Source organism: Gymnoscopelus braueri, assembly GCF_963280865.1.
Source record: "Gymnoscopelus braueri genome assembly, contig: SCAFFOLD_285, whole genome shotgun sequence".
NCBI lineage: Eukaryota > Metazoa > Chordata > Actinopteri > Myctophiformes > Myctophidae > Gymnoscopelus > Gymnoscopelus braueri.
In genome coordinates, this window is record NW_027660632.1 from 27,931 (window position 1) to 53,584 (window position 25,654).

General features: G+C 38.6%; 1 protein-coding gene across 7 annotated transcripts in view; it reads right to left on the reverse strand.

The window, feature by feature from the left end:
- The window catches only part of LOC308081343 (H-2 class II histocompatibility antigen, E-S beta chain-like), a 57,929-nt gene that overhangs the window by 9,914 nt on the left and 22,361 nt on the right, over window positions 1-25,654 (reverse strand). For 2 of the 7 annotated variants that reach the window (XM_080457726.1, XM_080457725.1), the window contains exons 2-3: window positions 10,092-10,175; window positions 6,008-6,262 (exon numbers count right to left, since the gene is read on the reverse strand). The exons of 1 other annotated variant lie outside the window; for it this stretch is intronic. In XM_080457726.1, coding sequence (XP_080313852.1) covers window positions 6,008-6,262; window positions 10,092-10,155 — 319 coding nt within the window. In that variant the 5' untranslated portion in view covers window positions 10,156-10,175. Of the gene's footprint in view, window positions 1-6,007; window positions 6,263-6,777; window positions 6,863-8,889; window positions 8,989-10,091; window positions 10,181-10,535; window positions 10,635-25,654 lie in introns of those variants that run through there. 4 more of the 7 variants (XM_080457721.1, XM_080457723.1, XM_080457724.1 and 1 more) reach the window with 4 other exon arrangements.

The window sequence follows — 25,654 nt, forward strand, 5'->3', positions numbered from 1 at the left end:
GTATGAAAAACATACTATATAGCCTACGTTAGTGTGTGTGTTCATGTATGAAAAACATATTATATAGCCTACGTTAGTGTGTGTGTTCATGTATGAAAAACATACTATATAGCCTACGTTAGTGTGTGTGTGTTCACTTATGAAAAACATACTATATAGCCTACGTTAGTGTGTGTGTGTTCACTTATGAAAAACATACTGTATATAGCCTAAGTTTGTGTGTGTGTTCATGTATGAAAAACATACTATATAGCCTACGTTAGTGTGTGTGTTCATGTATGAAAAACATACTATATAGCCTACGTTAGTGTGTGTTCATGTATGAAAAACATACTATATAGCCTACGTTAGTGTGTGTTCATGTATGAAAAACATACTATATAGCCTACGTTAGTGTGTGTTCATGTATGAAAAACATACTATATAGCCTACGTTAGTGTGTGTGTTCATGTATGAAAAACATACTATATAGTGTCAAGGATATTTGAATATAAACATTTAAAATGAACTAATGGGATAAAATGTTCTTCTGCTTGACCCCACCCTGCTTCTATGAGACAAGCTGGCACCTATGCAACATTTAAATTCTTTTGTTTTGTCATCAATGCTTGTTGACTAAATTAACATCTCTATGTGAAAACTGTCTGTGTTTAGGTGTTGAGGGGGTGTGTCTGAAACAGGCCTATTTAACCAGAGGTAGAATATGACCTCAGTGAGCCAAACTGGATTTCCATTGCATGATGCTGTTGTGTAAAGTTTGCTCCTTTTACTCGAGTAAAATCTCTCATACTTGGAATTCTGAATTCTTGTCTGTCTCATCATTATTGTGTTATGAGTGCTCCAAACAGATTCTGCTTTCACATTTGGAGGTCCTACGCCGACGATTTTTGGACTGGGTTTGCTGCTGTCGGTGTTTGGCAGTACAGTGGAGGGGAATCCTTTGCTTTGGAGGCCCAACCAGTCTTTCGCTGTTCAGCCAATCACCGCAGTAAGTGTCTTGTTAGTGGGGAATCTGTTTGGGTGTACTAGTGGGAGACATTGTTTCAGTTTTGAAGTATTAGTGATGAATTGTGATCACCATAGGCTTTTTGATGGTCTATATGTAGGGAGACTGAAAAGTCTCGCCTTCATGCGCATGACACAGATTAGAGGGACTTTGCTTGATTTTTTGAATACATAGGATACAATATATGGAAAAATGGAGGCTGTGGACGTGTTTTAATCTTTTAAATTTGTATTCTTGGTGGAATGTTTTTTAGTGTTGCCGATTAACGTCAGTCGAGGAAACGCAGTGGTCATAAGCCGACACACTCAAACCGTTAGGAGGTCATGTTTAGTAAGGTTGTGTAAATGCGTTCAGTGACTCTTTTAGTTTTTGCATGTATTTGTATAGAAGTTATTCAATCAATCAATCAAACGGTCGCCGGCTGTCTGTTCAGGGGGACTTTTGTCCGGCCTGAGGGATCCTGTTGTACAGATATACAACAAAGCTAGCACAGAATGAATGGTTTGAGTGTGTGTGTGCGAGTGTTGTTTATTGTAATGTTGTGTGTACAAGACAACACAATTATCTTTTGATCAAGGTTAAGGTTCCGCATCTGTAAGTACATGGATTTTTTTAAAGGCCTGTCGGGACGGACCGAGGCCTCGAGAAAACCGCTATTCTGCTGTCTTGAGAAAGAGGGATACTGAGCTTAAAATGCAATGCCAGCGAGAGAGGAGTGAGTATCGAATCCTTTTGTTATGGTAGCTTGTTAAATAGTTAACAGGAGATAGATAAATCATTTTAGATAGATATGAAAATTAAATATTATATAATAATAATAATAATAGGTAGGAATAATAGGTAGGAATTTCTAGATGAAAAGAGTTTTAGTGTCTCAGCTTCTTTCCTTCGCAGTAGGTGGTCGACACTTGGAATTCCATTATTTTTAGGGATGAGTGATTGAGAATGTGAATATATCTTAATGTAGACAGTGTGTGATGTTTTCTCCTGTGTGTTGATGGGGGCTCTTCATCCGCTGTGGGGTCAGGGTCTGGGTTGAGGATTTCTGCTCCATTGGGACGCCATGCAACAGAAATCCGACAATACCAGTATGAATTTATTTTCTGAGTTTTGGGCTTGTGGGAAAGTTACTCTCGATAATGTTGTTTCCTTCCCAATTTCTTTTAGGATCGGTGTCGTTCTATGGGAGGCTAACATAATGTTTTGATGTGATTTCATGTTGTTGTATAAGTGTGTTTTATCCCACGTGTATTTTGTGACTAATAGCACGACTAACAAACTAATTGATAACTGACCTATTGAGACGTGCGTTGTCGAATGTATTACTTTAAATTTTTCTGGTAGCCGGGAACACTGGATTGTCCAATAATCCGAAACACGGGGGGTAATGTATGGTGTTTATTCTGATTTTGATTGTTTCAATTGTTGATTTTGATCTGAAGTATCCTAGTGCTTTTCCTACTGAATAATTGAGCATAAGGGCTGTGTAAACATATGACATGGTTTCTGTGTGTGCTTAGATTTGTATTGAATGATGCTAATTCATGTCATGTTTTATTTGTTTATTTTTAAGATGTTTTTGTAGTAAATGATTGCTTCTCTCTTAGTGACACAGACACAGGACTGCAGGACCACATCACTAAATAGCAATATTAATCTAGTGAATTTTATGGTAATTGGTAACTAGTATAATTGGTTTGAGAATGGATTTCTAAACATGAAGTAAGATTAGTTTACTATAGCCATTGGTGTGCCTCTAAAGGCCATATATGACTAAATGCCATACATGTGGTTTAGTTAGGGTGTGTTAAATAATGTTGTTGTGAGTGTTTATTCTCAGGTCCACTTATGAACTGCAGTGGAACTGTTTTGAGAGAGGAGGAATAACAGATGATGACAACGTGCTAAATATCTCTACGGCTTGTGTGGTATTAAGTATCGTGGTTTGCTATAAAACATTGATATTTGTTTTTCCATATGCAGAGTCAAATATCATATGATATATATATAGGTACATTATGTGTATAGCTACACTATTTGAAAAGATTTCATCTAATCCTATGTATTCCTGTATATGATAGATGTTGACGAAATTTTTAAAGTATGCTGTATGTGATTTTAATGAATTTTGTGATTTTACATTTTGAACCCTTGATGAGATTATTTATACAAGTTTTGTGTTTCTTTTTCAAGAATGGCGTATGATGGTGTTGCTAAGGATCCTATGGAGTCTTCAGCCCTGGTGTTCACAACGGGGGATGGACTGGCTGAGTGGATGAGGAAAGAGCACTCTGAACAGGAGGACCGGCTTCTGGACTAGGAACGACCTGGAACCACGCTTCACATTGCAGGACGGGGCAAACGCCACGGGAGGATGAAAGAACGAGAAGCTACGCAGGATTCTGAGAGGACACCGCAGGACATTCGCCATCCGGATCCTGGCGTTGTCAATGATTAGTTTTGCTACAGTTGACGGCATCACTCTTTTTGTGGATGCCTATTCCATTAACGGCAAGAGAATGACATTGCTATCACTTTGGTGAAACAAGATTTAGTGGAACAATGGACTTATTACTTTGAGGCCATGAAGAAGGACCTTTTCGGAGCTTTATTTCTTTTATGATCTGTACCTGTATTTTGTAACTGTATGTTTCTGTACATGAATGGACTTTCTCCCTGTGCATTTTTGTTTTGTTGAACTTCTACATGTCGTTGGCCGGAAGGGTGGTCGTGGCTAATTGAGCTGGGCTGGATAGGAATTTTCCTGTGAAGTTGAATATGGGTTTTTCGCCTATTCCTGCGATATGCTATGAGTATTGTTGTGTAAGGGTTTTTTAAATGTTAAAATGGGGGAAATGTCAAGGATATTTGAATATAAACATTTAAAATGAACTAATGGGATAAAATGTTCTTCTGCTTGACCCCACCCTGCTTCTATGAGACAAGCTGGCACCTATGCAACATTTAAATTATTTTGTTTTGTCATCATGTTTGTTGACTAAATTAACATCTCTATGTGAAAACTGTCTGTGTTTAGGTGTTGAGGGGGTGTGTCTGAAACAGGCCTATTTAACCAGAGGTAGAATATGACCTCAGTGAGCCAAACTGGATTTCCATTGCATGATGCTGTTGTGTAAAGTTTGCTCCTTTTACTCGAGTAAAATCTCTCATACTTGGAATTCTGAATTCTTGTCTGTCTCATCATTATTGTGTTATGAGTGCTCCAAACAGATTCTGCTTTCACAATAGCCTACGTTAGTGTGTGTTCATGTATGAAAAACGTACTATATAGCCTATGTTAGTGTGTGTGTTCATGTATGAAAAACGTACTATATAGCCTACGTTAGTGTGTGTGTTCATGTATGTAAAACATACTATATAGCCTACGTTAGTGTGTGTGTAAAAACATACTATATAGCCTACGTTAGTGTTTGTGTCTCATTGTATGAAAAACATACTATATAGCCTACGTTAGTGTGTGTGTTCATGTATGAAAAACATACTATATAGCCTACGTTAGTATGTGTGTTCATTAGGGGTGGGACGATATGGGTACCTCACGATACGATATATATCACGATATTAGGCCCACGATAACAATATATATCACGATATTCGACGATATTCGATATATTGCGATATCACGATATTCAATATATATTGCAAGAAATTTCACCAACGATATATCACGATATCTGAAAATATCGATATATTGCGATATCACGATATATTGCATGAAATTTCACCAACGATATATCACGATAGTCCTTGTATTCAATTCATAAACACATAAAATAGCACCAAACAGTTCAAAATCATCATTACACAAATACAGAGTAGGAAAAACAACGTATCACAAACTAAAAAAATAATAATAATAATAATAATATCGATATTTTTTGGCAGTATATCGATTAGTTATCGCGGGAGAAAGTATCGCGATATATCGCGATATCGATATATCGTCCCATCCCTAGTGTTCATGTATGTAAAACATACTATATAGACTACGTTAGTGTGTGTGTAAAAACATACTATATAGCCTACGTTAGTGTGTGTGTAAAAACATACTATATAGCCTACGTTAGTGTGTGTGTAAAAACATACTATATAGCCTACGTTAGTGTTTGTGTCTCATGTATGAAAAACATACTATATAGTCTACGTTAGTGTGTGTGTTCATGTATGAAAAACATACTATATAGCCTACGTTAGTGTGTGTGTCTCATGTATGAAAAAAATACTATATAGCCTACGTTAGCGTGTGTGTAAAAACATACTATATAGCCTACGTTAGTGTGTGTGTCTCATGTATGAAAAAAATACTATATAGCCTACGTTAGTGTGTGTGTAAAAACATACTATATACTGTAGCCTACGTTAGTGTGTGTGTGTAAAAACATACTATATACTGTAGCCTACGTTAGTGTGTGTGTAAAAAAATACTATATAGCCTACGTTAGTGTGTGTGTAAAAACATACTATATAGCCTACGTTAGTGTGTGTGTTCATGTATGAAAAACATACTATATAGCCTACGTTAGTGTGTGTGTTCATGTATGAAAAACATACTATATAGCCTACGTTAGTGTGTGTCTCATTTATTCTCCCGCCTAGCGTACATGTGAAATTCAGAGGTCACTCATTATCACATGAAAAAGTCTATTGAAGTCTGATCCCCCCCCCCCTCCTCCTGTATATCAGCTACGCTTCTCAATCCTCGGACGGTTTTTGGATGGTATAGGCTTTAAATTTAAAAAAAAGTCTGCACGGTATACTACCACGTATAGGCTATAGAACACACCACTGCATCTACATAGTTGTACCATAAATTAAAGCACCTTGAGCACATATTCATGTTTATTAAAAATACATATTATTTAGAAAATATTTTACCATAAAATCATATATGCTTAATATACATGTTTAAACATTTTCATTCATGTTAGATATATTCAACAGTTTTAGTTAATAACTATTGTGTTCATAGTATTCATGTACCTTTCACTGGTGGTTTCTTCATGGCAGTTCGAATGGTGTCCAGGTTGCCTTTGCACTGCGCCTGCTGATTCAAAGCTAGTTCATAACCTCCTGGCCAGGTGATATGATCTACAAACGGAGGCTGAGGCTCCACCCCCTTCCCTTCGTTGAAGTCTGCGTAGAACATCACTTCACCATCCAGTGCCACCATCGACTCTTTATAAGAGTCTTTAACTGTGTCTGAACAGCCAAGGAGTTGAATGGTCTCATGGAACACTGGAAATAAAACAAAGATGATTAAACTGAACAACAAACTTCTTCACAGTGACAATAACACATAATCATCGTGTTAAACAATCATGTTTGGTTCTTAAGTGAAAGGTTGGATACTAAAAATAGCTTCCTGTCAAACGTTTTATTCACACTGAAACAGATTCAAATGTATTTATTTATTTATGTATTTATTTGTTTGTTTTATTATGAAAGTAATTAATATGGAATGATTTAATTCATGATGTCACGACAACAGTTCCTAACATCTGTTTTAATATTTATTTATTTGGACAAACATTCAAGATTCAATATTGTATATACAGGTAGTAAAAGGTGTGTGTGTGTGTGTGTGTGTGTGTGTGTGTGTGTGTGTGTGTGTGTGTGTGTGTGTGTGTGTGTGTGTGTGTGTGTCAGTGTGGTATCATTTGTTTGTATTGTGCATTGTTCATATTTGGTTTTATATAATAATAGTAGATATAAATGTATATATTATATAATAACAAATATAATGTACTTACTTCCTGGGATCGCTTTGACATGAAGTACAGAGGAGAGGATGAGGAGGGTGGCTGTAATCTTCATCATCACTGATCAAAACTGAACGGAATTTAATAGATGAGAATAAACAGATGAGAATAATCAGATGAGAATAAACAGATGAGAATAAACAGGCAATAATAAACAGATCAGAATAAACAGATGTTTACCTCAAGAAAAGTTCTGGAGTCTGAAAGAGAATGAAGGAGGACTCGTTCTGTAGTTTAGACAAATAAGCCAATCAGATTCAAGATATGATGTTACATCATCTGTATCCGGGAAGACGATGGTCGGGACTTTCGAATAAAAACATAGTTAGAAAGACAGAAAGACAGAAACATATATGTTTATAGAAGTAAAATGTTCTAATTGATAAAAAAGCTAATTAATAAAAGCTTTCAGATGAGACATGATGGGAGGTTAAAGGTTAAAGCTCATCACTTCATATTGAAGTGATTAAATATTTTAAATATTAATAAAATAAATATTGTATTGTCATTGGTTGGAGTATTTGTCTGTGTACATTTACACTTGATGTGAAATGTGTCCTCATTTAACTCTGTGTACAACATGATGACATCAAACAAACTGAATGTCACACATATGGAGCAACTACAGTAGTGTTACACAGTTTTACACAGTGTTAAACACTACATATGGTCATAATTCAGTGACCATTGCTCTGATCAGTGTAATATAGGACTGGATTAGGGGCGGCCATAGCTGAGTGGTTAGAGAGCCCGCCTAGGGAGCCAGAGGCCCTGGTTGCCCCAGGTACAATTCCAGGCCACACCAGCATATGTGTCGATGAAATGAAATTTGTCCCTGAGCAAGACTCTTAACCCCTAATTGCTCACAGGCCCTCATTGGAAACAAGCCCGCAAGGACTTTCATGAACGTCCTGTTAAAAGAAATTATCCTTATCCTTATTAGAAGGCAGCAGTAAAACTCTATGAAGTATTAATTAACTTTTAATAATGTTAAACTAAGGTGTTCCACATTCTCACATTCATCAGAAGCAGTTAGGGGTTCAGTGCCTTGCTCAAGGACACTTCAACATGAAGCCAGGAGGAGTCAGGGATCAAACCGGGAACCTCTGTAAACTGAACTCACAGACGCTCCTCTAATCCAAGCCTCATTACATCTCACTGATGATACCATCACGTCATGTGATCAAAGTGTTACTTCAGAGGGTGTGTGTGTGTGTGTGTGTGTGTGTGTGTGTGTGTGTGTGTGTGTGTGTGTGTGTGTGTGTGTGTGTGTGTGTGTGTGTGTGTGTGTGTGTGTGTGTGTGTGTGTGTGTGTGTCAGTGAGTGTGTTCAGCGTCGCTGGTAAAATGCTGTTCATGTTAATTAAACATCAATCTAAGCCTCATTACATCTCACTGCTGAAACCATCAAATGTCTTTAAAAACACACTGGTCATGTGATCAAAGTGTCACATGAGGTGTGTTTGTGTGTGTGTGTGTGTGTGTGTGTGTGTGTGTGTGTGTGTGTGTGTGTGTGTGTGTGTGTGTGTGTGTGTGTGTGTGTGTGTGTGTGTGTGTGTGTGTGTGTGTGTGTGTGTGTGTGTGGTTGAAACTCCCGAAATATTCATTTTCTCTCTTCTGAAGTGTCCAGGTATTTTAATGAACTATTATGCCACAACAATGTGGAATGTCCTACCAACAGCCGTGAAGGAGTGTAAAACCCTACACTCCTTCATAAACCGCTCTAAAAGAGTACCTACAGGAGGCTGCTATTCAAAACTGGCCCCTGTAAAAGTCAAAGCCTAGCCCCCCCCCCCCCCCCCCCCTCAAACTGTTTACTGTACATATTTTAGTTTTTCTGTTTTCAAACTATTTTCATGATGTTTTGCATAGTAGTGTATATCTGTCTGTCATTAAATGTCTCTATGAATTGAGTACAAAGGACCCTAATGGAAACAAGCCATAGGCTTTCTTGGGTTTTAAATCCCCTTAGCTGACCTTGTATTGAACTGTACTTTCCTGTGCTTTATACTGCTAATAAAGTATTCAATCAATCAATCAATACGAATAAACAGATGAGAATAAACAGATGAGAATAAACAGGTCAGAATAAACAGATGTTTACCTCAAGAGAAGTTCTGGAGTCTGAAAGAGAATGAAGGAGGACTCGTTCTGTAGTCTAGACAAATCAGCCAATCAGATTAAAGATATGATGTTACATCATCTGTTTCCGGCAAGACGATGGTGGGGAATTTTGAAGAAAAACAGTTAGAATGAAAGACAGAAATATGTTTATAAAAGTAAAATGTTGTAATTAATTAAAAGCTTTCAGATTAGACATGATGAGAAGGTTAAAGGTTAAAGTTCATCACTTCATATTGAAGTGATTAAATAATAATGTAATAATACGGATGGAATATGGAATGCAGGTATATGTACTCTAATGGTAAATATTAAATAATAATAATTCATTGGAGTCGAGTTATCATTTCCCTCAAAACCATGAACATAAAATGCTGTCTTTTAAGATGTAGATTTATGTAAATGTATTTAAATGTATGTAGATTTTTGGGGTCATTTAGTTTTTCTTTGAGGACTACGAGGGCCGGAATGAGATGGTCAAAGGGCCGGGTCCGGCCCCCGGGCCGTATGTTGCCCATGTGTGACTTAAACCCTCAATACGCTACTTAGTAAACTTGAACTTGACCTCTGTACTTGGATCACTCTTTTCTTCCCTCTACACCAAAACCTCTTCGTAGAAAATAGTCCATCTACAAGCTATAGATCTACAAGCTAAGCTATAGATCTACAAGCTCACAGGGCGTGGTGTTTGACCCTCTAGGGGTCCCAGACCACATGTTGAAGACCCCTGGTCTAGACTTTGAAATGACCAGAACGTCTCAGGCTACACTCCTGTTCGTTTGTGTGTGTGTGTGTGTGTGTGTGTGTGTGTGTGTGTGTGTGTGTGTGTGTGTGTGTGTGTGTGTGTGTGTGTGTGTGTGTGTGAAATGCTGTTCATGGTCATTAAACATCAATCTAAGCCTCATTACATCTCACTGCTGAAACCATCAAATGTCTTTAAAAACACACTGGTCATGTGATCAAAGTGTCACATGAGAAGTGTGTGTGTGTGTGTGTGTGTGTGTGTGTGTGTGTGTGTGTGTGTGTGTGTGTGTGTGTGTGTGTGTGTGTGTGTGTGTGTGTGTGTGTGTGTGTGTCTGTCACAGGTCATTTGTTTGTATTGTGCATTGTTCATATTTGGTTTTATATAATGACAGTAGATATAAATGTATATATTATATAATAACATTAATATAATGTACTTACTTCCTGGGATCGCTTTGACATGAAGTACAGAGGAGAGGATGAGGAGGGTGGCTGTAATCTTCATCAACACTGATCAAAACTGAACTGAATTGAAAAGATGATAATAAACAGATGAGAATAATAAACAGATGAGAATAAACAGATCAGAATAAACACATCAGAATAAACACATCAGAATAAACACATCAGAATAAACAGATCAGAATAAACAGATCAGAATAAACACATCAGAATAAACACATCAGAATAAACAGATCAGAATAAACACATCAGAATAAACACATCAGAATAAACACATCAGAATAAACAGATCAGAATAAACACATCAGAATAAACACATCAGAATAAACACATCAGAATAAACAGATCAGAATAAACACATCAGAATAAACACATCAGAATAAACACATCAGAATAAACAGATGAGAATAAACAGATGTTTACCTCAAGAGAAGTTCTGGAGTCTGAAAGAGAATGAAGGAGGACTCGTTCTATAGTTTAGACAAATCAGCCAATCAGATTAAAGATATGATGTTACATCATCTGTTTCCGGCAAGACGATGGTGGGGAATTTTGAAGAAAAACATAGTTAGAATGAAAGAAGGACAGAAAGAAAGAAATATGTTCATAGACGTCAAATGTTCTAATTATTTAAAAGCTTTCAGATGAGACATGATGGGAGGTTAAAGTTCATCACTTCATATTGAAGTGATTAAATATTCTAAATATTAATTCAATAAATAATGTAGTTAGTTGGAGTATTTGTCTGTGTACATTTACGCATGATGTGAAATGTGTCCTCATTTAACTCTGTGTACATTTACGCATGATGTGAAATGTGTCCTCATTTAACTCTGTGTACATTTACACATGATGTGAAATGTGTCTCATTTAACTCTGTGTACATTTACGCATGATGTGAAATGTGTCTCATTTAACTCTGTGTACATTTACACATGATGTGAAATGTGTCTCATTTAACTCTGTGTTCATTTACACATGATGTGAAATGTGTCTCATTTAACTCTGTGTACATTTATACATGATGTGAAATGTGTCTTATTTAACTCTGTGTTCATTTACACATGATGTGAAATGTGTCTCATTTAACTCTGTGTACATTTACACATGATGTGAAATGTGTCCTCATTTAACTCTGTGTTCATTTACACATGATGTGAAATGTGTCTCATTTAACTCTGTGTACATTTACACATGATGTGAAATGTGTCTCATTTAACTCTGTGTACATTTACACATGATGTGAAATGTGTCCTCATTTAACTCTGTGTACATTTACACATGATGTGAAATGCGTCTCATTTAACTCTGTGTAGGGGAGGGCCGCTTCAATTGTAACATTTTTCACCTTTCGGTCTTTTACTCAGCGATCGTTTTACCTACATATGTAATATTTTCAAGCAAAGAACCTACACATGTCTGCTATCATAAACCACTTAAAGTTTTTCAATTGATAAAACAGGTCGTGAGTTATTAAACCGAAAGTGGACGCTGTTCCGACGTTACATTTTAAGCGCTTATCAGACTAATTGTAACAGCCATAGTTACAAAAGTAACACTGCAAAAAAACGGCATTAAACAAATCGTTTTCAGCTTAAATCAATTATATTCATTTCAAGCAACTGTTTTACATTTTTTTCATACCAAGGATGTGATAAGATAATGTATCAAACGTAAGGAATTTATTAAATCTTACCGGGATAGCAGTTTGAGTAAATTCCATGGGAAAATCCATTGATTACACCTAAACAGATGGGTGTTACAATCGGGTCGCTCTGTGCTCCACTGCTTTGGCTTTGTTTACAGAACAGAGCTAACGTACATAGAGTAATAAAACGATGTAAACTGATGAAGAACAGATACATGCAGACAACCATGTGGATTTTAGCTCGACAACATTAAAGGAAATATTTGTAGACCAAAGATACTCAAGGTGATTTTTTTTACTAACTTTAAGATAAATCAGTTTTTCTGCGATAACTTTCTCTAGTCTGGATGAAAATACTTCCTACTTCCTGGGCACGTTCATTACAGCACTGGTCACATAGAGACACACGGGGACTACAAATTTCACGCCCACTTTTGAGACAGCGCCGCTACTCGAGGTCCGTTAGAACGATGAACTGCAGCTGCCAATGCATTCCCTATGAGAGGATATGAAAGTTAGCCTACTTTTAAAATTATCCTGCATTAACTGAAGACGATATTGATTTAAATAAAAATATGTTTCCAAATGTATGGAGTGTCTTTGTCAACATATCTTCTTGTTTTCTTAATAGTTGATGTGTTTCACATTTAATTTGCCACTTTAACGAGTTACCCATAATGCTAACACAGCAGAGGGTAGACAGCAGACGGGCATTTCAGTGACATCACTGTCTTTACGAGCGCCGACCAGTGGCGTACCCACTGTAGAGGCAGGAGAGGCGGTCGCCTGCCCAACTAAGACCTCGCCTCCCCTAAATAAAAATAAATAACCCGAAAATGTGTCATTGCGTGCTTAATGTCCTCAAAGTCACGCATCCAACAAGCTTTGAACTGAGCAGATTGGACCTTCTGTTCCAGAGATAATGACCTATTGAAAACGGCCACTTTCGCCAGTTTTCTGGGTATTGAAAACCTCAAGGGATGCGTCCGTGACGTATATACCATGCGACGGGACCGTACCTATGTTCCCCAGGTTCTATGTTCCCCGCTTTCCTAGGAGAGCGGGGAATATAGGACCTAACCTAAACCTAACCCTAACCATAACCTTAGTGGGGAACATAGAACCCGGGGAACATAGGTATGACCCCCCATGCGACCACTTAAACTCTGGATCTCCGATGCTAGCGGTTTTGACATACTGATGGAGTATATTATAGTATATTGTGGGTAGTATATCGAGATGAAAGATATGGGACATTAAAAAGGACAAATTAAACAAATGGGACAGATTATTAGAACACAAAAAAACCGCTACAGCCTCAGTAGTTAACCAGTGAAATGACGGTATTTTACAAAGCCTCTCATAGAGATTGCATTGAGAGCTGCAGTTCATCGTTCTAACGGACCCCTAGTGTCAAAAGTGGGCGTGGATTTGTAGGCCTTCCGCTTCCGGCCGTGTGTCTCCATACTGATGTGATGACGTTATGAGAAAATTTACCAATCAAGAGAAAACATGCTTGTTGCAACCATGACGCGTTACAAACATGGTGGCTCTCCCCTACATTTCCACATGATGTGACATGTTTCCACATTTCACTTTTGCTCTGATCTGTGCAATATAGGACTGGATTAGAAGGCTGCAGTAAAACTCTATTAAAGGGGAATACCACTCATTTTCAACATTGAACAATGTCTTTAATACACCTTAGAGCTGTTGTGTGGAAATACGAAAAAAGTCCTCCCCCCCTTCTATGTTGCCTAGAACTGGATAATTGATTGAAGTCATGTGATCAGTGACAGACGCACAGTGTACTTTTGGCTCCGTCCCCTCAGCTTTTTCTTATTTCCACACAACTGCTCTAAGGTGTATTAAAGATATAGTTCAATGTTGAAAATGAGTGGTATTCCCCTTTAAGTATTAATTTACTTTTAATAATGTCACACTATGTGTGTGTGTGTGTGTGTGTGTGTGTGTGTGTGTGTGTGTGTGTGTGTGTGTGTGTGTGTGTGTGTGTGTGTGTGTGTGTGTGTGTGTGTGTGTGTGTGTGTGTGTGTGTGTGTGTGCGCGCGCGTGTGCGTGTGTGTGTGTGTGTGTGTGTAGTCTAATAAATAATGCAGTGCAAATAAATTAAACTTTAAATAAACCTAATGAATCTAAATAAATTGCAGGTTATCCTGAGGCCTCAATGAGGAATGAAAAGCTTTCATGTTTCCTTATAGACACACTTTACAGATATATTAGTCTCTCAGGCTTTGCTGCTTGTTTCCTCCCTGAAGGCTTTTTGTTCTTTGTAAATTGTGCTGTTTGTCTCTGGTCTTACATTTCATGTTTGGCCCTTAACCAGCAGTCCACAACAGCAAACCTCCCCCTGGCCTATTCCCATGGATTGGATCCACCCACCTCACCTGCTGTCACTCCCTCTCAATCCCTAATCACACCTGTCCTCACTCACTCCTCATTAGTGGCCGGCTATAGAGCGTCGCAGTTCCCGCCCACTTCCTGTTTTTTTTGGTGCCGGAAGAAAAAACTCAATGCATTTTTCCATTGACATTTCCAAAAATATTTATATCTATTAATTTAAGCCTCGAATCAAGCCATCATGACATGACATGAATCATGACCATAAACGTTTGATTCTGTGATTTTTTTTTTGTTGAAAACAGCAAAACAAAGGGTATTTATTAAATATAGTATATCATATAATTAAATATAAAATAAAAAAAAATCACAGAAAAAAACGTTTTATGGTCATGATTCATGTCATCTCGTGATGGCTTGATTCGAGGCTTAAATTAATAGATATAAATATTTTTGGAAATGTCAATGGAAAAATGCATTGAGTTTTTTCTTCCGGCACCAAAAAAAACAGGAAGTGGGCGGGAACTGCGACGCTCTATATATACTGCCTGAGTGCCTGTTCCTTCAGTTAGAGTTTGTCAGCAGCAGCAACTCCACCTTGGAAACCCTCTGTCCTGGACTCTCACCTAAACCTATGGTTATGAAACCCTCTGTCCTGGACTCTCACCTAAACCTATGGTTATGAAACCCTCTGTCCTGGACTCTCACCTAAACCTATGGTTATGAAACCCTCTGTCCTGGACTCTCACCTAAACCTATGGATATGAAACCCTCTGTCCTGGACTCTCACCTAAACCTATGGTTATGAAACCCTCTGTCCTGGACTCTCACCTAAACCTATGGTTATGAAACCCTCTGTCCTGGACTCTCACCTAAACCTATGGTTATGAAACCCTCTGTCCTGGACTCTCACCTAAACCTATGGTTATGAAACCCTCTGTCCTGGACTCTAAACCTATGGTTATGAAACCCTTTGTCCTGGACTCTCACCTAAACCTATGGTTATGAAACCCTCTGTCCTGGACTCTCACCTAAACCTATGGTTATGAAACCCTCTGTCCTGGACTCTCACCTAAACCTATGGATATGAAACCCTCTGTCCTGGACTCTCACCTAAACCTATGGTTATGAAACCCTCTGTCCTGGACTCTCACCTAAACATATGGTTATGAAACCCTCTGTCCTGGACTATCACCTAAACCTATGGTTATGAAACCCTCTGTCCTGGACTCTCACCTAAACCTATGGTTATGAAACCCTCTGTCCTGGACTCTCAACTAAACCTATGGTTATGAAACCCTCTGTCCTGGACTCTCACCTAAACCTATGGTTATGAAACCCTCTGTCCTGGACTCTCACCTAAACCTATGGTTATGAAACCCTCTGTCCTGGACTCTCATCTAAACCTATGGTTATGAAACCCTCTGTCCTGGACTCTCACCTAAACCTATGGTTATGAAACCCTCTGTCCTGGACTCTCACCTAAACCTATGGTTATGAAACCCTCTGTCCTGGACTCTCATCTAAACATATGGTTATGAAACCCTCTGTCCTGGACTCTCATCTAAACATATGGTTATGAAACCCTCTGTCCTGGACTCTCACCTAAACCTATGGTTATGAAACCCTCTGTCCTGGACTCTCACCTAAACCTATGGTTATGAAACCCTCTGTCCTGGACTCTCAACTAAACCTATGGTTATGAAACCCTCTGTCCTGGACTCTCACCTAAACCTATGGTTATGAAACCCTCTGTCCTGGACTCTCACCTAAACCTATGGTTATGAAACCCTCTGTCCTGGACTCTCACCTAAACCTATGGTTATGAAACCCTCTGTCCTGGACTCTCACCTAAACCTATGGTTATGAAACCCTCTGTCCTGGACTCTCACCTAAACCTATGGTTATGAAACCCTCTGTCCTGGACTCTCACCTAAACCTATGGTTATGAAACCCTCTGTCCTGGACTCTAAACCTATGGTTATGAAACCCTTTGTCCTGGACTCTCACCTAAACCTATGGTTATGAAACCCTCTGTCCTGGACTCTCACCTAAACCTATGGTTATGAAACCCTCTGTCCTGGACTCTCACCTAAACCTATGGATATGAAACCCTCTGTCCTGGACTCTCACCTAAACCTATGGTTATGAAACCCTCTGTCCTGGACTCTCACCTAAACATATGGTTATGAAACCCTCTGTCCTGGACTATCACCTAAACCTATGGTTATGAAACCCTCTGTCCTGGACTCTCACCTAAACCTATGGTTATGAAACCCTCTGTCCTGGACTCTCAACTAAACCTATGGTTATGAAACCCTCTGTCCTGGACTCTCACCTAAACCTATGGTTATGAAACCCTCTGTCCTGGACTCTCACCTAAACCTATGGTTATGAAACCCTCTGTCCTGGACTCTCATCTAAACCTATGGTTATGAAACCCTCTGTCCTGGACTCTCACCTAAACCTATGGTTATGAAACCCTCTGTCCTGGACTCTCACCTAAACCTATGGTTATGAAACCCTCTGTCCTGGACTCTCATCTAAACATATGGTTATGAAACCCTCTGTCCTGGACTCTCATCTAAACATATGGTTATGAAACCCTCTGTCCTGGACTCTCACCTAAACCTATGGTTATGAAACCCTCTGTCCTGGACTCTCACCTAAACCTATGGTTATGAAACCCTCTGTCCTGGACTCTCAACTAAACCTATGGTTATGAAACCCTCTGTCCTGGACTCTCACCTAAACCTATGGTTATGAAACCCTCTGTCCTGGACTCTCACCTAAACCTATGGTTATGAAACCCTCTGTCCTGGACTCTCACCTAAACCTATGGTTATGAAACCCTCTGTCCTGGACTCTCATCTAAACCTATGGTTATGAAACCCTCTGTCCTGGACTCTCACCTAAACCTATGGTTATGAAACCCTCTGTCCTGGACTCTCACCTAAACCTATGGTTATGAAACCCTCTGTCCTGGACTCTCACCTAAACCTATGGTTATGAAACCCTCTGTCCTGGACTCTCACCTAAACCTATGGTTATGCGTCACTGAAGTGAGTTGAGTTCATGATTCTCATATGTTGTATTTATTGGTTTTGTGATAAATGTCATTAATGTTACATTTCCTCTGTTTGCCTTGGAAACGTATAGATAGGTGTGTGTGTGTGTAAAGCACAGTGCACACAATGCACTTATTGTAGAATTCAGGGAAATGCAGTAATCACTATGACCTAGAGAATGTTGGTGTTATGTTTGGTTAGTACTCCATGTATTTAGTGGTAGCTACCCATCCTCACTTGAGTGTTAAGTTTGTCTATTAGGCCTAATTGTTCATTGTTAATTGTTGTGTTTAATGTGATGTCATTGTTGAATTGTATTTAATTATGCGTTTCTGTTTCTTATAGTAAAAACCATAACCGTGAAGCCTCATCAACTCCTTGCTCATCACAAATACTCATGTGTGCAACGGATAAATAAAAGGCTTAAATGGAACTCCACTTTGTCCATACATTCTTACCAATGTACCATGGTGATGTGTACCCTGTGAACCAGTCAAAACTACAACTCTTACAAATGTAAAGGCAAAAATGTTTGGCAAAAATCTGCCTCCTGGTGGTGCTATAATAGGGCAATGTTAAAAGGGTTTCATTTGTTCCTCAACGTAGTGTGAATGTGTGCAAAGTTTCACCGCACTCAGACGCTGCAATATTTATATTTCGCCAAAAAAAAGGAGAAACTGTTTTACACTTGAAGGAGGTGGATTTTGGGGCTTCATCGAAAGAATGGAAACAAAGCATTTAACTCATATGACTCACTATAACGTAATATTTTGAATTATAATTGCCATTTTGAGTGGGCCTGTATCATAAGTAGAAGTCACGTTGGTTTTTAATACCTTTCCACATTTCCAAACCAAACATGTCTCCAAACATGTCTATGTTTCAGTTGTAGGTCTACCAATAAATACATAAAGATGAATGAATGCCACTGTATGTTCATGTTCTATAAAGTACACTTTAAGATCAGATCTTAATAAGATCATCTCATGATAATACTCATCTACATTAATACGTTTGAATGTGTGCCATTTGATGCTCCATTAATTCACATTTTACACTTATTCTCTGATGCTTTGTTTCCTCATATGTAGCAGTTAATAACTTTATTCACCTTTAATAACTTGATGCTTTGTGTCATATGTAGCAGTTAGTAACTTTATTCACCTTTAATAACTTGATGCTTTGTGTCATATGTAGCAGTTAATAACTTTATTCAACTTTAATAACTTGATGCTTTGTTTCCTCATATGTAGTTGCAATTCAAAAGAACGCATTGATGCCAGAATAGGGAAAAACACGTTTTTTCACACGGTATAAAAAACGAACGGACAGCTCAACTTCTATTTTCTTTGGTCCGGGTGACTAACAGTCATCGTCGTCGTGTATCACATCGTTTTCAGGCCGATCAGGGGATCAGGGATTGTCGAAAATGTCACATCTGGTTTATGACCGGATGTGACGTGAGCCTGTTTGGGAGGGGGCGAGCGAGGTGATCAATGTGTGGATTTGCTGCTCTCTACTGGTGGAACTGTCGTATGTGTTTAAAACCACAATCAGAGAATTTATTTGAATGAAAAATGACAACATTTAAAAAATTAAAAACACGCAAATTGCTGGCACAGGGGTGAGTACATTATGAATAAACTCTGGTAGTCAATGTGTTAATATGGTTCATGAATAGGACTGTTTCCAGACATCCTGATTGAAAGAAAGGTTCAATGCAACAGGATAGATCAATCTATCCGACCACAGCCTCACAGAACAAGAAAAGACTGTTCTCAGTAAAGGACTCACCTTTGCCCCTACAAACACTGTTGACCCCTTTACTCTCAAGGTAGATACCTTTAAGTTTCTCCGTATATTACACCTCAAACATTTATTTTCCAGACCTAATGTCTTTAACAGTAATAGTGTCAGTATCTGTAACCCCAATGTAAATGAATCTGTACCTGAGGCTGTCAGAGAACCTACCCCTTTTAAAAATAAGTCATCCTTTCTTCCCACATCCAATCTTAGCCCTTCCATTACCACTTTTGGTCAATTGGTAGAACATGACCTGGCTAAAAAATGCCTAAAAAGTAAAGGTAAACCCAATATGACCAAAACTGAAATGGAAGCCATACATGATCTTGAATTAAGAAAATACATTATTATACGCCCAGCCGATATAGGTGGCGCAGTAGTAGTCATGAGTTTTGATAAATACAACATGGGTATTTTAAGTCAGCTCACTGACACCAACCACTACACTCCTCTACCCTCCAACCCTACTGCAAGTGTCAAAACTAAGATTTATGTTTTTATTGATGCGTCTAACAAGAGAGGCTTTATCACAGATAAGGAAAATACATTTTTGGTCAAAGATCACCCTGTGTGCCCAGTAATTTATGGTGTTCCCAAAATTCCCAAAACCCTACAGAACCCCCCCCCCCCCCCCCACATGCTACATTTTCCATCGTATCTTGGGGACACCACTGACGTTCTGAACCTGATTCAAAATGTGAAATGTGAACACGCTGATACTGTCTTAGCTTCACTTGATGTACAGAGTCTCTATACATGCATACCTCATGATGTTGGTCTAGAAGCCATTTCCCATTACCTAGATACACGCCCGGCACACATAATGCCCCCCTCAGCTTTTCTGACTGAACCCGCTGAGATTATTTTGTCTAATAACTTTTTCAACTACTCTGGTAATTTTTATTTACAATGCCAAGGGACTGCTATGGGTAGTGCTTTTGCCCCGTCATATGCCTGTCTCATGGGTTATTGAGAAGAACGATTTATACATAACCCTGTAAATAACATATTTCTCCCTGAAATAGTTCTATGGCGTCGGTACATTGATGATGTGCTCTTGATCTGGAAGGGTACCGTAGATGAGCTGCAAGCGTTCCTCCTGTATGTAAACTCCACCACTAGGTACTTAAAGGAGAATTCCGGACATTTTAAGTGTTATCTTTGATGTCTCGTTACTCACCTACCGACGTAAAAAGTGGCATTGTTTTTTTCCAGAGATTCCCCTGTCGTCATTTTTTCAACCCCCTCCGTTGTCATAATGGGAGCGCGTGGCTTAGGGAAATTCGTCTATTATAACCGATACAAAGTTATTTTTTTCTCTACTACGACTCATTGTAGAGTCTCATGATAGTCAAACATGCGCTGAAAGTTCCTGAGAGGCTACCGGTAACGCCGAACGATTTAACACTGGTTGCTTGTTTCTCTACCTGACAATATACTTAAAGTACCAAAAATAAAAGTAGTCATTGTGCAAAAAAAAATCCCATTTCAAGTTTTCAAATGTATGGAAATCTTTTGAAAATAGCAGATCTACAAGCTCACAATGCGTCGCATAGCAACGCATTGTGAGCTTGTAGATCTGCTATTTTCAAATGGCCGAAATGTATACAGGGCTGAAGTGGTTAATGCATGTTTTGTAATAATAATCAAAATCTACAAAGTAACTAGTAATCACTGGTATACTAGTAATTACTGGTATGCACACCAGACTATGCTGGTTAAATGGGGTAACTCTATCGGTCACCAGAGATTTCGACCCAGGACAATTCGCCCAGCCGCGAATTTGAGTCAGCTCGACCCAAATTGACCGGGTCGAATTATCTGTGTAACCCCTAGAGGGTAGTAGAGTACAAGGTGACGGTGGTGAGGTCCTGAAGGTACAAGGTGACGGTGAGGTCCTGAGTATATTTAAGAGTAAATATTGTAAGCATGCTCCCCCAGTTGCATACTTTTTTTTTAAGAAGTTTTTTTGTAAACCTTCTTTTCTAAATGAAATAATAATGTATGCCTTATTGTAATGAGTATATGGCGGCGCCAGCTTTGGGAGTGTGCTGCGTTTGTGTAACGCAGTCCCCACCAATATTATTTACGATTCTGTGCCTATCGGTACATAACTCGGACGGCGCTTAGTCGACTAGCAGACCATTGGCCGGTCGTCGCGGGCACTCGCGCCTGGAGGCGCTCGGGCGCGACTCATTGGCCTCAAGGTCTGCTGATTCGGCGCGCCTCCGTCATGGTCCAAAACTATACTTTATCGGCGAAAAAAAAAAATCAATGTACATATTATTATTATTATGTCTCTCTCTCTCTCTCTCTCTCTCTCTCTCTCTCTCTCTCTCTCTCTCTCTCTCTCTCTCTCTCTCTCTCTCTCTCTCTGTCTCTCTCTCTCGCGGTCCGGGTCGAAATGTCAGGTCCAAGCGGGTCGAAAGCGGGTCGAATGGTCCGGGTCGAATCGTCCTGGGTCGAATTCTCTGGTGACCACTCTATCTACGCCCCATTCATTTTATCTCCTTTCCTTTTTAATGTTTTTATGGATGATTTATCTGTACAATTGAATGCCTGTAAAACAGGGTGTATCATTGGTGACTGTATCATCAACCACCTCATGTTCGCAGATGACTTGGTGGTCCTATGTCCTAGTAGTGCTGGTCTCCAGCAGTTACTAAGAGTGTGCTCACAGTATGGAATTGATTTTGCAAAAAATAGTATAACTCTGATCGTGAGAAGTAAGGAAGACAGTAAGCTGGTATTTCCTGACTTCTATCTGTCTGGTATGACACTGAAAGAGTGCAAGGAGACCAAATATCTAGGTCATTTTATAACAAATGTCCTATCTGATGACAGAGACATTTTTAGACAGCGCTGTAAACTATATGCCCAAGCCAACATGCTTGTTCGCAAATTCAATTTCTGCTCAGTTCCAGTGAAAATCGCACATTTTAAAGCTTACTGCACTCCGCTATACACTGCCCACCTGTGGCGACACTACAAAAAGGGCAGTCTGTAAAAAATGACAGTGGCCTATAACGACTGCATGAGGCTACTGCTCAAAGCCCCAAGATGCTGTAGTGCCAGTCAAATGTTTGTAGAAATAAATGTACCCACTTGCCCTGCTGTATTACCAAACCTGATGTTTAGATTTGTGTACAGGTTAACAGACTCTGTGAACAGCATCATTGTATCGCTCTCTAACCCTGCCAAGAGCTCTGTTAGGCTGTCATCTAAGCTATGGACACACTGGCGCTCTAGCCTGTATGTGCAGAGATAAGGCTGAAAGTCCTGCCTTGTTTGTATATGCTTTGTTGATTTATTGTTTTGTTTTTGTTTTGTTTTTATATGTTTTATGTGTTCTTCACTGTATGGACCCCCCTGTGTGTGTCTTGAATAAAGTTTGAATTGAACTAAAGTTTTCAAATAAATGTAGTGGCGTAAAAGTACAATACTTGGATCAGAGATGTAGTGGAGTAGAAGTAAAACTTTTACTACTACTCCACTACATCTCTGATCTCTTCAATACTTTTACTGTAAAAGTATTTGAAACTGGAAATACTTAAGTAAAGTACAAATACCTCAAAATGTACTTAAGTACAGTACTTAGTAGTAAATCTACTCAGTTACTTTCCACCACTGCTAGCAGCCCACACACTGACTGCAACTCACTGTGAGAGACGAGCGTCTTCAGGTGAATGGGACAAGTGATTAAGAACCATTGGAAGCTAATTAAATAACAATAGAATAGTTAATGAGTGGGCGGGGCCTCTCAACCCCCCTCCTCCCCAAAGCTACATTTACAGCAGGAAGCCACATGGGAGGAGCTTCACAGAACTGATTCAGTTGTGTGTCTCATGTATGAAAAACATACTATATAGTCTACGTTAGTGTGTGTGTTCATGTATGAAAAACATACTATATAGCCTACGTTAGTGTGTGTGTTCATGTATGAAAAACATACTATATAGCCTACGTTAGTGTGTGTGTTCATGTATGAAAAACATACTATATAGCCTACGTTAGTGTGTGTGTTCATGTTTGAAAAACATACTATATAGCCTACGTTAGTGTGTGTGTGTTCATGTATGAAAAACATACTCTATAGCCTACGTTAGTGTGTGTGTCTCATGTTTGAAAAACATACTATATAGCCTACGTTAGTGTGTGTGTCTCATGTATGAAAAACATACTATATAGCCTACGTTAGTGTGTGTGTTCATGTATGTAAAACATACTATATAGCCTACGTTAGTGTGTGTGTCTCATGTATGAAAACATACTATATAGCCTACGTTAGTGTGTGTGTTCATGTATGTAAAACATACTATATAGCCTACGTTAGTGTGTGTGTCTCATGTATGAAAACATACTATATAGCCTACGTTAGTGTGTGTGTCTCATGTATAAAAAACATACTATATAGCCTACGTTAGTGTGTGTGTCTCATGTATAAAAAACATACTATATAGCCTACGTTAGTGTGTGTGTCTCATGTATAAAAAACATACTATATAGCCTACGTTAGTGTGTGTGTCTCATGTATGAAAAACATACTATATAGCCTACGTTAGTGTGTGTGTCTCATGTATGAAAAACATACTATATAGCCTACGTTAGTGTGTGTGTTCATGTATGAAAAACATACTATATAGCCTACGTTAGTGTGTGTGTCTCATGTATGAAAACATACTATATAGCCTACGTTAGTGTGTGTGTCTCATGTATAAAAAACATACTATATAGCCTACGTTAGTGTGTGTGTCTCATGTATAAAAAACATACTATATAGCCTACGTTAGTGTGTGTGTCTCATGTATAAAAAACATACTATATAGCCTACGTTAGTGTGTGTGTCTCATGTATGAAAAACATACTATATAGCCTACGTTAGTGTGTGTGTCTCATGTATGTAAAACATACTATATAGCCTACGTTAGTGTGTGTGTTCATGTATGAAAAACATACTATATAGCCTACGTTAGTGTGTGTGTTCATGTATGTAAAACATACTATATAGCCTACGTTAGTAGTAGTGTCCTTTATGCTGCATTTCATTACACCCTAATGGCCGCTGGGGGAATAGGTGGCGCTGTTGCGCACATTTCTATTTATATTAATCTATATATATATATCTATTAATATATACATAAAAATAGCCTTTCTATTAATAACATCATTATAAATAGATTTAATCCGAATAGGTATATTTAGAATTTAATATTAATAGGTCATGTGGTGTTAGTGTTTTTAAAATAACTTATGATAGCCAAGGTGTTTGGGGGTGTGTTCTATTATGTATATGCATTGTGGGTAGGGGGTTACTATAAGGTATATATAGGGAAGGGTATGGGTGTTCAGTATCTGCTCTTACTCTCTCATTTTGTATGACAATATGGCGTCTAAGAATGTTGAAGGTACGTCTGATACTGATCTTCATGCTAATGTTAATGATGTAATGCTCGATGGAAATATTTTTCATGCTCCTAAAAAGAAGAACGGTGGAATCCGTAGATGTACTAGGAGTAATGATCATGTATTACATATAGTGTACGACGGTGAAGATAGGTGCGTATAGGATTGCTATTATAGATATATGATTATAGACTGTATTCTAATGTCTGAGGGGGGGTGGGCCAGAGAGGACTCTAGAGCATACGCATCCTGATATGTATAAAAAAATAGAATCCTATTTGCTATACAGCGGTATGATATGGACTACCTGTAAGGAGTGTTCGATCAGATTGATGAACCAATCCCCGGAGGATGTTTCAGTTACGAATACAAATACATCAGGAGAAAGATTCTTTACGACAATAATACGTATAGTTACTATGATACTCTGTATACCGATCCTTTGCTGTGTGAATCGAGGATCAACAGAAGACTCGATTTCTGATGAATCTCAATAAAAATGGTAAATAGTGGGGGGGGGGGGGGGGGTATTTTTTTTTTTTTTTTTTTTTTTTTTTTTTAATTATTTTATATGTATATTTGATTATACATATCACCGGATATTAATTATAAATATAATGTACATGTTTTATCCAGAACAATGTACTCATAACATGTGTGTCTCTACAGATAATGAGGCTGATTATACGGCGTCTCATTTAGAGGATGATACCGTCACCGCATGGATAAAGGAGTATGGACAGACCAATGGACAGCAAAATCGGTCATCACCGCTCACTCCAGAGCATTGTGACACATCGCTATATACAGATAAGGATCAGCGTTTGGGTGTTTTCAGTGTTGAGAGGAGTGTTAGGATGGCTTACTGAGACGGTGATTCTGAAGAAACTACAAGCAGACTGTTATGGTTGTAAAGTCAACCATCCTAGTCAATTGCATCATCCATGTATGAACGAACAAGATTCTTTTTATTTCGAGAGACATTATGAGGACATATACGCTAAGGTGTTTAAACCTTCATTGAGTAATGCTTTAGAGTATGTATTGTATACATTATGTGGAAAAGAGGTGTCAGCGTATAGAATTCTAGGAGCAGCCGATGTTATTATGTGTGAGTGGATCTCTGAACCATATATTATAGAGAAGCTGAGAGATATTAGAGATACCCTCGTAACATATAAGATTCAACCGGTCGTGGTGGAATGTGAACATAGATGGGCCGAAGCTCCTCAGAAATCACCATACCAATGGTGAATATAATG